This window comes from Lissotriton vulgaris, chromosome 11, assembly GCF_964263255.1.
Source record: "Lissotriton vulgaris chromosome 11, aLisVul1.2, whole genome shotgun sequence".
Lineage (NCBI taxonomy): Eukaryota > Metazoa > Chordata > Amphibia > Caudata > Salamandridae > Lissotriton > Lissotriton vulgaris.
The window spans coordinates 1,111,481,878-1,111,496,228 of record NC_141699.1 but is presented as its reverse complement, the minus strand read 5'-3'; the positions used below and the strand labels follow the sequence as shown (position 1 = coordinate 1,111,496,228).

The window sequence follows — 14,351 nt, the reverse complement described above, 5'->3', positions numbered from 1 at the left end:
ATGACACATGAGGCTTAGCATGTACTTGCCAAGCTCCCCTTGCCTGTGCTGAGGTTTCAGTGACACACAGCTGCATAATCACTTCCATCCCTCTTTATGTAACATCACCCTGAGATCACAGACCGGTTCCCTGAAATGAAACCCATTAGCAGGCTCTTCCACTGCAAGAGGAAGTGTATGTCTCACAGCTCATTAGCATAGAAGGGCAGGCCTGTCATCTCCCAGGTGCTGCCTTTCCAAAGACAATGAACAGAGGTGAGCATCAGACTGCAGCTCCCAGAGGCAGGCGGGGACTCCTGGAAAGGCGCTGGTCTAATTGTGGAGGCGTAGGCACCTGGACTTTAAAAGGGGGGAGCTATGCCCTGACCTCAGTTCTCTCTGCATGTGTGTCTGTGTGTGTGTCTGTGCACCAGCTGCTACCTGGCCTGCCTAGCATCCAGGCAGGCTTGTATGTGTGTCTTGGGGTGCCTGCCTGGCTGTGCCCAGCTGCTGGCCTGTGAGTCTGGACTCGAGACAACCACAGGTGTGTGTCTGTGTGTCTGTGCACCTGCTGCTGACCTGATCTCCAGATACCCACAGCTCTGCATCTGTGTGTCTGTGCACCTGCTGCTGGCCTGAGCTCCAGATACCCACAGCTGTGTGGCTGTGTCTGTCCACCTGCTGCTGGCCTGAGCTCCAGATACCCACAGCTGTGCATCTGTGTGTCTGTCCACCTGCTGCTGGCCTGAGCTCCAGATACCCACAGCGGTGTGGCTGTGTCTGTGCACCTGCTGCTGGCCTGGGAGCCTGAGCTCCTGGCACACAGAGGAAGCACACCCACTGCAGTGAAGAAGAGAAAGCAGCCATGGGGGAGAAAGACAAGCACCGGGCCATCATCAATGAAGGGGAGGAGAACGAGATGGTAAGAGCCCCCATCACTGCTTTTCATCCACACTCTGGACTCAAGTCCTCGTTCTCTGCACTTGTTTCCCACAACCCCCCTCGTTTGTCTTTTGAAGATGGCATCACTGCTCTAATGTATTATTGGCTCAGATTAAGTGCAACATACATTTATGTGATGGACCCAAAACAGCAGCCTGGACATGTAATTCATGAAATTGTAGTATTCAGTGTGGCGCTCGCTCATCAGGCTGGGAGATACCCCATCCTCTGGGGTCATTTGATGGCAGTATTCAGCGTGGCGATGCATGTATACATGTGCACGTATGTGTGTGTGTGTGTGTGTGTGTGTGAGAGAGAGAGAGAGAGAGAGAGAGAGAGAGAGAGAGAGAGAGAGAGAGAGAGGAGAGGGGGAGAGAGAGAAGAGGGATAGAGAGGGAGAGGGAGAGAGAGAGAGAGAGAGAGAGAGAGGGAGAGAGAGGGAGAGGGAGAGAGAGTAAATTAATCCAAAAAGGTATCGTATGCATGTATACATGCACCTGTATGTGTATGTGTGTGTGTGTGAAAGAGAGTGAGCACATGAATGCATCAGGCTATGGTATGTATGTACCTGTATGTGTGTGTGTGCATGTGTGTTTGTGTGGGAGAGAGAGAGCAAATGAATGTGCCAGGGTATGGTATGCATGTATACATGCACCTGCATGTGTATGTGCTTGAGAGAGAGAGAGGAAATGAATGCATCAAGGTATGGTATGCATGTATACATGTACGTGTACGTGTGTGTGTGTGTGGATGTGTGTGTGTGTGTGTGTGTGTGTGTAAGAGAGAGTGAGTGAATGAGTGCATACATGTATGTATGCACCTGTATGTGTATGTGTGTGTGTGTGTGTGTGTGAAAGAGAGAGAGAGCACATGAATGCATCAGGCATTTATGTGTGTGTGTGTGTGCATGTGTGTTTGTGTGGGAGAGAGAGAGCAAATGAATGTGCCAGGGTATGGTATGCATGTATACATGCACCTGCATGTGTATGTGCATGAGGGAGAGAGAGGAAATGAATGCATCAAGTTATGGTATGCATGCATACACGTACTTGTACATGTGTGTGTGTGTGCGTGTGTGGGTGTGTGTGTGTGTGTGTGTAAGAGAGAGTGAGTGAATGAGTGCATACATGTATGTATGCACCTGTATGTGTATGTGTGTGTTTGAGAGAGAGAGGAAATGAAGCACTGACTCAAGAGGACTGAGGTTCAGGGGGGCGCTGACTTTTTGGGTGTCCATTGTCCAACATCCACGTTTAGAAACAGTGAGACCCGAATATGACTGATCACGACAGCCCCCTCTGTCACTGAGAGTCTCACATCCCCCTCTGCCAGTAAGAGTTTCAGGGTTCCTCTGCCACTGAGAATCTCACAGCCCCCTCTGCCACTGAGAGTCTCAAATCTATCAGAATTCACTACGTCTCTTTGCGGTCACCACTGCTTCAAACCTTACGCCTGCCTCACAGCAGGTGTAAAACTGGTGACAGCCCTTTTATACGGGGCTTACCCCATCTGAAAGGACACATTGCTGGAGTTGTGTCTGTTTTGAGACACACGTCAGCAATGTGTCACTTTTCCAACTACAGACACCTCAGAAATACTGACTTATCTGTAGCTCCTTGCGACATGGAGCGCCGCACATTAAATACTGCGCATCTATCGTGTCGCAAGGAGCGTGCAGTGAAAACTGTTGCATCGCTGTTTTCATGCAGTGATGCAACAGTTTTCATAAATGTGGCCCTGAGTGTGGTGTAACACTACAGTCAACACTGAGTGTTGTGTAACACTGCAGCCAACACTGAGGGGATCACACATTGTGAACTGCATGTACCATGATGCAAAGGAGCAAACTTCTGGGATGTGATGCAGTGTCTGGCCACACCCTTTTTCCTGCCCAAACTAATGGCTTCAGCCGGAGAGACCGGCTTGAACCAGAGATTCTGGCCCGACTGCGGACGTAAAGATGCGACTCATAAATGACCTCTATGAACAGTTGTCTCAGATTTCCTTTGTGAATAGGGCCCTATATTTATACCACGAACTGCAGCGTAATTATGCGACAAAGCGTAATGGCGTCGTTTTGCTTTTTTTGCATAACAAGCGTAATATATAAAAACCTGAAATTATGCAAATCACTCCCAGAAGCAACTGCACTGAAGCAGGCCCTAAAGATGGAATTAGTCTGAGTGTGAGCGACCGAAAAGGGTATAATGATCTGGTTAATATATAATCTCAAATCCCATTGGCTTACATCCAACCATCTTTATGCATTCCTCATTCACCAGCCCCATGCATGTATCATGCACCCTCACTCAAGCATTCATCCATCCACTCACACTTGCATCAATCGTGCTACACAAGCACACTCATGCACCTCACTTTTATCGACTATGCACCCCTGGTTGTATTGAGCACACCAACACTGCCGGAATCCATCCGTTAATCCAACCAACACCCACCTGTGTTTGCATGCGCCTGTGTGTGTGTCAGACAGAGGGAGAGCAAATGAGTGCATCAGTGTATGGTATGCATGTATGCATGCACCTATGTGTGTCACCTGTGCGTGTGTGTGAGATAGAGAGAGAGAATGAGTGCATCATGGTATTGTATGCATATATACATATACCTCCATGTGTGTTTGTGTGTGCCTGTTTGTGTCTGTATGTGTATTTGAGAACGAGAGAGAGGTCCAGGGAGTGCATCAGTGTATCATAGTATATGGTAGGCATGTACACATGTGCCTGTATCTGTTTTGTGTTTGAGAGAGAGAGAGAGAGTAAATTAATGCATAAAGGTATGGTATGCATGTATATGTGCATGTATATGTGTGTGTGTGTGTGTGTGTGTGAGAGGGAGAGTAAATTAAGGCACAAAGGTATGGTATGCATGTAGATATGTGCATGTATCTGTTTGTGTGTGTGTGTGTGAGAGAGAGAGTAAATTAATGCACAAAGGTATGGTATGCATGTATATGTGCATGTATATGTTTGTGTGTGTGTGTGTGAGAGAGAGAGAGTAAATTAATGCACAAAGGTATGGTATGCATGTAGATATGTGCATGTATCTGTTTGTATGTGTGTGTGAGAGAGAAAGAGAGAGATAGATAGATAGAGAGAGAGAGAGAGAGAGAGAGAGAGAGAGAGAGAGCGAGAGAGAAAGAGAGAGAGTAAATTAATCAATAAATGTATGGTATGCATATATTCATGCACATGTATGTGTGTGTGTGTGTGAAAGAGAGCGAGAGAGCACATGAATGCATCAGGCTATGGTATGTATGTACCTGTATGTGTGCTTGTGTGTGCATGTGTATGTTTGTGGGAGAGAGAGAGCAAATGAATGTGCCAGGGTATGGCTTGCATGCATACATGTACCTATAAATCTGTGTGTGTGTGTGTGTGTGTGCATGTGCATGAGTTTGTGTGGGTGCGAGAGGAAGAGAGAGAGAAGGAGAGAGAGAGAGAGAGAGAGAGAATGACTGCATCAGGGTACGATACGCATGTATACATGTACGTGTGTCTGTGTGTGTGTCCATGCATGTTTGTGAGAAAGAATGAGAGAGAGAGAGAGAGAGAGAGAGAGAGAGAGAGAGAGAGAGAGAGAGAGAGAGAGAGAGAGAGAGGAGTGCACCAGGGTATGGCATATATGTATACATGGACCTACATTTGTGCACAAACACACATCAAACACTTGAGATCTTTTAGCAGGACACGTGATCCTTGACTTCCCACTACTGTTTGAATTGAAAATTGGAACTTTGCATTTGCAAGGTGAGTGGGACTGGCTGTGTGAGGGCAGGGCCCATGTGTCATGAATGACAGCTGCGGCAGCCAATGGAGGTGCAGCAATGAGACTTGGATCAACCATGGTGGCTGCCCCAGAGCCCCTCTCAGGGGATTGTTGGTCTAGGCACCTCTGGTACAACCTGCACACGAGTGGCGTGACGCTGATCATATGAGTCCCACGCGGGTTGTAGGCGTGGCGTGTCAGAAGGGACCAAGGAAGGAGCACAGTGAGGAAGAAAGTGGGATCGTTGAAGAGATGTAAGGGGCAGGAAGAGAGTAAAAGGGAAGTCAGGTGCGCCGGGGCCGGGCACCTGCTGTGATGGAGCCAGCTACATCAGTGGGCTGAGTTTTTGCATCAAAATTGCAGTTTCTTGACAATGGGAGTGGTCTTAAAAAAATGGGAAGTTTTTTCAACACTAACTGAGGAGGTTCTGAGTGTAATTGCCTCATCGCCACCCCCTCACGTATTCACCCCATCTCCTCCTCCTTCAGGCTTCTCTTCTTTTAGGCGCTCCCTACCAAAGGCCGGCTTCGAGGCGCTTCCTGTTAGTGGATACAGGTTTAAAGGACAGGTTTGAGTAAGAAGTCCTAAGGAGCAAAGCATAGTGAGCATCTGATTAGTAGGATAGATAGAGTTAGTAGGTCCAGGTTTACGCAACGCAGCACAGCTAGGCGGGTTGCTGCTCTGCGGCGAAGAAACAGGACAGAGCTTAACTGTATCATATTAAAAGATATGGCGCTGTTCCTGTCTCTCCCTGCGCTGGCTCACTTGAGGCACCCTAGCGCCTATGCAGGCACCCTGGCACCCTAGCACCAATGCAGGCACCCTGGCACCAATGCAGACACCCTGGTACCCTAGCACCAATGCAGGCACCCTGGCACCAATGCAGGCACCCTGGCACCCTAGCACCAATGCAGGCACCCTGGCACCCTAGCACCAATGCAGGCACCCTGGCACCCTAGCACCAATGCAGGCACCCTGGCACCCTAGCACCAATGCAGGCACCCTGGCACCCTGGCACCCTAGCACCAATGCAGGCACCCTGGTACCCTAGCACCAATGCAGGCACCCTGGCACCCTAGCACCAATGGAGGCACCCTAGCACCAATGCAGGCACCCTGGTACCCTAGCACCAATGCAGGCACCCTGGCACCCTAGCACCAATGGAGGCACCCTAGCACCAATGCAGGCACCCTGGTACCCTAGCACCAATGCAGGCACTCTGGCACCCTGGCACCCTAGCACCAATGGAGGCACCCTAGCACCAATGCAGGCACCCTGGTACCCTAGCACCAATGCAGGCACCCTGGCACCCTGGCATCCTAGCACCAATGCAGGCACCCTGGCATCCTAGCACCAATGCAGGCACCCTGGTACCCTAGCACCAATGCAGGCACCCTGGCACCCTAGCGCCTAAGCAGGCACCCTAGAACCCTAGCGCCTAAGCAGGCACCCTAGCGCCCTAGCGCCTAAGCAGGCACCCTAGCACCCTAGCGCCTATGCAGGCACCCTGGCACCCTAGCGCCTAAGCAGGCACCCTGACACCTTAGTGCCTATGCAGGCACCCTGGAACCCTAGCGCCTATGCAGGCACCCTAGCATCCTAGCACCAATGGAGGCACCCTAGCACCAATGCAGGCACCCTGGTACCCTAGCACCAATGCAGGCACTCTGGCACCCTGGTACTCTAGCACCAATGCAGGCACCCTGGCACCCTAGCACCAATGGAGGCACCCTAGCACCAATGCAGGCACCCTAGCACCCCAGCGCCTAAGCAGGCACCCTAAGCAGGCACCCTAGCACCCTAGCGCCTAAGCAGGCACCCTAGCACCCTAGCGCCTATGCAGGCACCCTGGCACCCTAGCGCCTAAGCAGGCACCCTGACACCTTAGCGCCTATGCAGGCACCCTGGAACCCTAGCGCCTATGCAGGCACCCTAGCACCCTAGCGCCTATGCAGGCACCCTAGCACCCTAGCGCGTATGCAGGCACCCTGGCACCCTGGCACCCTAGCACCAATGCAGGCACCCTGGCACCCTAGCACCAATGGAGGCACCCTAGCACCAATGCAGGCACCCTGGTACCCTAGCACCAATGCAGGCACCCTGGCACCCTAGCACCAATGGAGGCACCCTAGCACCAATGCAGGCACCCTGGTACCCTAGCACCAATGCAGGCACCCTGGCACCCTGGCACCCTAGCACCAATGCAGGCACCCTGGTACCCTAGCACCAATGCAGGCACCCTGGCACCCTAGCACCAATGGAGGCACCCTAGCACCAATGCAGGCACCCTGGTACCCTAGCACCAATGCAGGCACCCTAGCACCCTAGCGCCTAAGCAGGCACCCTAGCACCCTAGCGCCTAAGCAGGCACCCTAGAACCCTAGCGCCTAAGCAGGCACCCTAGCGCCCTAGCGCCTAAGCAGGCACCCTAGCACCCTAGCGCCTATGCAGGCACCCTGGCACCCTAGCGCCTAAGCAGGCACCCTGACACCTTAGCGCCTATGCAGGCACCCTGGAACCCTAGCGCCTATGCAGGCACCCTAGCACCCTAGCGCCTATGCAGGCACCCTAGCACCCTAGCGCGTATGCAGGCACCCTGGCACCCTGGCACCCTAGCACCAATGCAGGCACCCTGGCACCCTAGCACCAATGGAGGCACCCTAGCACCAATGCAGGCACCCTGGTACCCTAGCACCAATGCAGGCACTCTGGCACCCTGGCACCCTGGCACCCTAGCACCAATGCAGGCACCCTGGTACCCTAGCACCAATGCAGGCACCCTGGCACCCTAGCACCAATGGAGGCACCCTAGCACCAATGCAGGCACCCTAGCACCCCAGCGCCTAAGCAGGCACCCTAAGCAGGCACCCTAGCACCCTAGCGCCTAAGCAGGCACCCTAGCACCCTAGCGCCTATGCAGGCACCCTGGCACCCTAGCGCCTAAGCAGGCACCCTGACACCTTAGCGCCTATGCAGGCACCCTGGAACCCTAGCGCCTATGCAGGCACCCTAGCACCCTAGCGCCTATGCAGGCACCCTAGCGCGTATGCAGGCACCCTGGCACCCTGGCACCCTAGCACCAATGCAGGCACCCTGGCACCCTAGCACCAATGGAGGCACCCTAGCACCAATGCAGGCACCCTGGCACCCTAGCACCAATGCAGGCTCCCTGGCACCCTAGCACCAATGGAGGCACCCTAGCACCAATGCAGGCACCCTGGCACCCTAGCACCAATGCAGGCACTCTGGCACCCTGGCACCCTGGCACCCTAGCACCAATGCAGGCACCCTGGTACCCTAGCACCAATGCAGGCACCCTGGCACCCTAGCACCAATGGAGGCACCCTAGCACCAATGCAGGCACCCTGGTACCCTAGCACCAATGCAGGCACCCTAGCACCCTAGCGCCTAAGCAGGCACCCTAGCACCCTAGCGCCTAAGCAGGCACCCTGGCACCCTAGCGCCTAAGCAGGCACCCTGACACCTTAGCGCCTATGCAGGCACCCTGGAACCCTAGCGCCTATGCAGGCACCCTGGAACCCTAGCGCCTATGCAGGCACCCTAGCACCCTAGCGCCTATGCAGGCACCCTGGAACCCGAGCGCCTATGCAGGCACCCTAGCACCCTAGCGCCTATGCAGGCACCCTAGCACCCTAGCGCCTAAGCAGGCACCCTAGCACCCTAGCGCCTATGCAGGCACCCTGGCACCCTAGCGCCTATGCAGGCACCCTGGAACCCTAGCGCCTATGCAGGCACCCTAGCACCCTAGCGCCTATGCAGGCACCCTGGCTCCCTAGCGCCTATGCAGGCACCCTGGCACCTTGGTGCAGTGGGGCCTGCGTTGTGGGCAGGATCATTTTTGCAGAGCTCCTGCACAAAGTCAATCCTTAGAGGCATAATCAGGCCCACTGGAATAATGCGTTTATGCAGCCGCAGGGTTTTTCCGCATAATTATAGATTTGCCGCATTTGCAGCATAATCCATCGCCAGCTCCCTAATCCGCAGATTTCCGCTAGAAAAAAATGTGTCTCGTGCTCAAACGGTTCAAAAGTGACTAAAAGTGCAGCGACACGTATTGAGGCGCCGTCGAAGGCCCCTTGCAAAGCTGGACTGGTCACCTTTCTGGTGCTTAATGCAATACTTTTGTATTAACCGGGTACTAGTGAGGAGCAACCAATGCCCAGGCCGTGTTAACAAGTGCAAAAATTACAATATTATGAACCATTACTCTCATAAAATGTGCCACATTACGCCACATAATTTGCATTTTCTTGCCACATAATTCCAGTGGCCTTGGACATGATTCTCTTTCTAGTGTGCTACAGAATGCAGCGCACATGCAAAGGGGAAGAAGCAGATGGAAATAAAGATAGTTCTCCTCGCTTCACCAGCTTTTCGCAGACGCGCCATTTTGGCGCAAATGTAAATTTACGTACTTTAGTAAACTTGGGTTTCTGTCCAAATACACCGGTAGATGCACAGGGACGCCAACGCTCCAGCATTGTAACAACTCCTGATGCCTTGAGCTGGCTTGCGTTACCTTTTTATTGTTTACAAACCCGCACAAATTTGGCTTTGCGTGGCTTTGTAAATCTCAAAATACATCTTCCGTTGTGGCTGCACCAAACGTTGCTGCACCCCACACACACACTGTAAATCAACCTTGGCGTCAGAGAACAAGGGGTGACAAGGGATGTATTTATTGATAGGGGTGAGCAATGGCGGAGGGATTATTGACATGCTATCGGACCCCTGGGATGGTACAGCAGTGTGTGTGGGTGCCAGACCTGGAAGAATTAGAGCAGGAAGACAGAATCTGAGAGCTGGAGGTTACATTTTACCAAGGATTGTTCAGCAGGAGGAGGTTCGAGAAAGGTGGATGAATTGAGAAAGCACTAGATGGCCTCGCAGCGCTAGAGGAAGGAAGCGGGTTGGAATGGTGCTGGTGATTAGCTCTACAAGGCTGAAGCATCAGTTTAAACAGTGATCTGAAGTGTGAGAGACAGAGGCAGGGGGGCGTGGGTTATTGGGCCCCAGAGCAGGCTTGCAGTGAGAGCAGAAGTGTCATGCACTTTGATGCACCCGGAGCCAGGGCGGGAAGCATTCTTTATCAAGAGACGTGTAGTAGGCCATAAAAGATTAATTGGTGTTGGAAGCTTCCGAGGGCGGGGGAGAGAGCAAACCTCCGCCCGGGGCGACAGAGGAAGGAAGAGAAGAAATGCAAGGACCTGGAACCTGAGGAAGAAGAGAACCAAAGAGAAGTGAAAATGAAAAATGGGGCAAAGGAAAAAAAGTATTTTAGATAAAGAGAGAGTGGGGCAGGGCGGAGCCCAGAATCACACCACGAGCAAGGACGGACAGGCATGGAGGGGGTGCAAAGGTCAAGGGGGGGAGATGCAGCAGTAGCCCTGGCTAGAGGGAAACCCCACAGCAGCAGAAAGATGAAAACACAAAGTAAGTAAGAGTAACATGTTTAACACAACGATGTCTGCTTATGTAGACTTGTGTAACAATGCTTAAACAGCATTTTTTTTAAAAAAAAATTAGTTTTTTTAAAGCTGACTAACAGCAAAGTCGAATGTGCACAAGATTGTTTTTATGAAATAATGGGTTATTATTTTTAAATTATTTGAATAAATGAATGAAACTTAATTTTTGTGTAGGCAATGTTTTCATGCTATCTTGTGGTCTGATACATATTAAGTTGTAAGTTTGGTAACCTACACAATATTTAAATACCTCTCACTGATGCAAACGGCCCCCATGGGAATCCAGCATCACGAATGATTTGCCAAACTCAGGAGAAGGAGTTTTTTGTTTTCATAAGGGTGGTGACACTCACACTCCCAATCGAGCCCTGGTAGAGTAATGCAACCTTGGACAACATTGGTGCTCCCTCTAATGTTGAAGGTGGTGGTGACACACTAACCGTCGAGCCCTTGTAGAGTAACACACCCTTTAACAACCGAGGATCCCACTCTGATGGTGTAGATGGTGGTGACACTGACGCTACCCATCTAGCCCTGTTAGAGTAACAAAACCTTTAACAACATCGGTGCCCGCTCTAATGATGAAGCTTTCAAAGTCAGGTCAGCATCACAAAGCTTCAACAAAACTTTCTGTAGCCTGCCATCATGTTCCTTACCAAATTACACCAAATTTCAGGACTTCATCCTGATATACAGTGACTCCTTTAATTACCCTAAGAATGTGCTTCATCGCTCTCTGAAATGCAGAGGCAGCTGGAATTAACCCAAAGGGCATCCCTTGGAACTTGAAGGTACCAAAACATGTGACAAATGCTGCTAATTTCTGGGACTGGACTGGGAATGTTTCTTTATTTGGTGGTAGGCAGAGGTCAGGTCTAAAGAAAATAAACGCTTCGCACCATCAAGGGAACTCAACATGTCACATATGTTTGGAAGTGGATAGTGGTTCACCACCCCCCCTTTGTTAAGTTCCCTCAAGTCCATGCAGAGCCTGGCCTCTCCATTGGCTTTGCAGGCCATGACAACCTAAGACAACTGATCTGTAGCCTCCACCACCTGCCTAATACCACTATAAATAATTTGTTCAATTTAGACCTCATGCTTTCTTTCACAAGTAGCGGCACACTCCAGACTTTGGCCACTTTTAGAGGAACACTCGATTTCACCTTTATGATGTGACAATAATTTTTTTAAGCAGCTCAACTTGTTGATAAAAACTCAAGGAAATTCCTTTGTCTATATCTCACCCCCCTTTGACACTAAGTTGACTAATGGTGTCTCGCTGATACACAAACATGGAATCTCATTAGGATCAAGTACACATACAGGTCCCGTTGATGAACCCAACTGATAAGAGAATCTCCTTTCACAAAAATATGCACTTTTCCTTGGAAAATGATTTCACGAAATTCAGTTGTACCCCAGAAATAACTCGCAATGTCAATTGGCTCCCCACCTTTTGTCAGAGGGATGGCGGAGGATTGGAGGTGGATGGGAGAGAGGCTGAGAGAGAGTGGAGACCTATAGGTGGAGGAGGGAGAGCCAGGGGGAGAGACGAGGCTTGGAGGTGGAGGACAGAGATGCTGAGGGAGAGCAGAACTTAGAGGTAGAGGAGAGAGAGGCGGAGGGAGAGCAAAGAATTGGAGGTGGAAATGAGGGAGTCTGAGGGAGAGCTGAAACTTGGAGGTACATCGATAAACAAAGAAATCTGTGAGGTAGTCAGCATTGTTATCTCAAAGTCTGTTATGAAGTTCTGCGTTTATACTCAATACTCAGCTGTCTACGTCTTTATCATATGAAATCTCTTTATTGGTGTCATAACTAGACTTTCACAATTGCTTTATTAACCTTCTTGCTTTCTCAAATTTGCTGGAAAATGCATCATTTGCCCACTCTTTTTAAAGAAATTTCTTGGGAGATGAACCGCCTAAAACACTCATTATGCCGGTCAGGCTCGATTTCTTGGGGGATGGACCGCCCCGAACACCCGTTATGCCGGTCAGGCTCGTTTGCTATGCTCGCTTGCCACGGGACATTCATCCTGAACTTTAACACCCTACACCTTTCAAATGTCACCAACGACCACTGAATGTCATAGGGTCCTCGGTGCAAAATGGTGCAAACTTTAATCCAGAGCTGTGCTAACTGAATGGAAGTGAGTTTCAACTACCATACACATGTTGTTTACAAGTGAGTTATAACACTGACTTACAACTGTTGAATTTAACCTTAGGAGAATTGGAAAATGCAAATAATATGGGTAACGTCATGCAGACCAGACTTCTTCCTCATCAGAGCCTCCGCCACACCCCCGTCATAATCCAATAACTACACCTCGTCTCATGGCGACAGTCTGTGCAAACAGCATCATATTTGGATTAGCATCAGTGTGTTTATTTTGGACTATGGTGCATTCTATTTATGCGTGCACCCTCCTGGTGACGCCTTACCCTGATCTTGAAAGTTGGTGAAGACAATGGCCTGCACTGTACCTCATCAGCAGGTCCATGTCAGTGTCCTAACGTGGCCTCTTTGGCCTCTAACCCTACAGACTGCTGATCATTACTGCCCAATGTTAGACGCACCCGCCCCTTTACCTCCAGGTCACTATAATCCGGTCCCAACAGGACCTCAGACACTGCAGTGCCCCAAGTACAGCTCCTCCTGTTTGAGATGGACTCAATTTGTATCCATTTATATCTGATTGGTTCGTAAAACTCCTGATGACCTTAAATAGGGCCTCTTGGTGCTAGAGATCCCGATGAGGTCCACTCAACTGGAGCCATTCAGAAAGCAGAAGGCTTTTCAGGGTTTCCCTAGGTTTCAGGGTATTGAGGCGGCTGTAAGATGACTGGGAAGTGCATCCTAAGTCTATCTGGAAGATTGGAAAAGGAGGGGCCACCGCCGGGGAACATTGTTTACGACGCGGTTTTTACACCGCAGTGCCTTTACCCCGCAGCTATTACAACGCAAGTCGTTACTACGACTTGCGCTGGATGGCGCTGTGGGATAAGGAATCTTGCAATTTTACATTCCAACACCTTCCCTACTGTTACCGGGACTGGTGTTGGAATATAAAATTATAAGATTCCTAAATCCAAGCCCTCCAACGCAAGTCGTTGTAAGGACTTGCGTTGTAAGACTTGCGTGGTAAAGGCATGCGTTGTTACAACAAGCGTTGTTACAACAAGCGTTGTAACAACGTACTTCCGCCACCGCCTCTCTTCCTTCACATTTTGGGGACCACTATATAGTTAGCAGAGGCAGACTGAAGAGCTCTGATGGGGTTGCATGTAGAAGACTATGGGGTATGTTTAGTACGTTTATATGCTATGATTGACACAAATTAATGCAAAATCCTTTCTACCTATTTACTTCCAAGCTCAAAACCTGTTTTGTGCTGGAAATCACTTGAAAGTAACACAACGTCGCGCATAGTGATGTTTGCATTTCTTAGCACCAATGGGCGTTCCAATGCAAACACCCAAGGTTTTTGATGTAAAACTGTATTTACTTATAAAGTAGACGAGGTTTTGCAGCAAAAAAAACTACATCTGTTTCAAAATAGGCACTATTAAGAAGAAATGCTTTCATTTCCGACTTTGCAGGTGTTCTGCACAGTACAGCACACATACAAAGTGGAAGAAGTTTTAAAGTTAGTCTTGGTAAGGTATTTTGCGCTGAATGGTCATCCTTCTAGTACAGAACATATGTTGGACTCACAGAGACACCCTGGCACTATGGTGTAAAGGCGTGTCCGTAGCGCACGGCCGCACATTTCTGCACTGGCGTTAGGGAGAGGGAAGGAGAGTGCCATATTTCTTTAAATATGGCGCTCTCCTGCCCCTTCTCACACAGCGTAGCGCAGCATTTGTGCTTCTGCCCTGTGCTGCGTGATCAACTAGTGAATCCGGGCCTACGTCTGTATACAGCCGTGTGACACACACAAGGGCGTTTAAACTCTGCTCTTTATCTATAGGGACCAGTTCCGTTTCTTCAGATTGTGGAACACGCTGCTCAGCGTTGTCCTATCAGCATCCTGTCTGATCACTTCCGGGTTCCTCATTTGATGGCTGCATAGCCCTCGCTAGAGGGAGGTGCTGTAATCTAGGCGGGATTCTACAGTTGCCCAAACCACAGTGCATCTGTTGATGGATG

The 14,351-nt window shown here is 50.3% G+C and overlaps 1 protein-coding gene across 1 annotated transcript in view; it reads left to right on the top strand.

Annotated features, from left to right (window-relative positions):
* Positions 1-792: 792 nt before the first annotated feature.
* Positions 793-14,351, top strand: part of LOC147684263 (putative cation-transporting ATPase 13A4) — a 131,459-nt gene continuing 117,900 nt past the window's right edge. Inside the window, exon 1 of the mRNA XM_086944657.1 lies at positions 793-901. Within this exon, the coding sequence (XP_086800783.1) occupies positions 845-901 (57 nt within the window). The 5' untranslated portion in view covers positions 793-844. The remainder of the gene's footprint in view (positions 902-14,351) is intronic.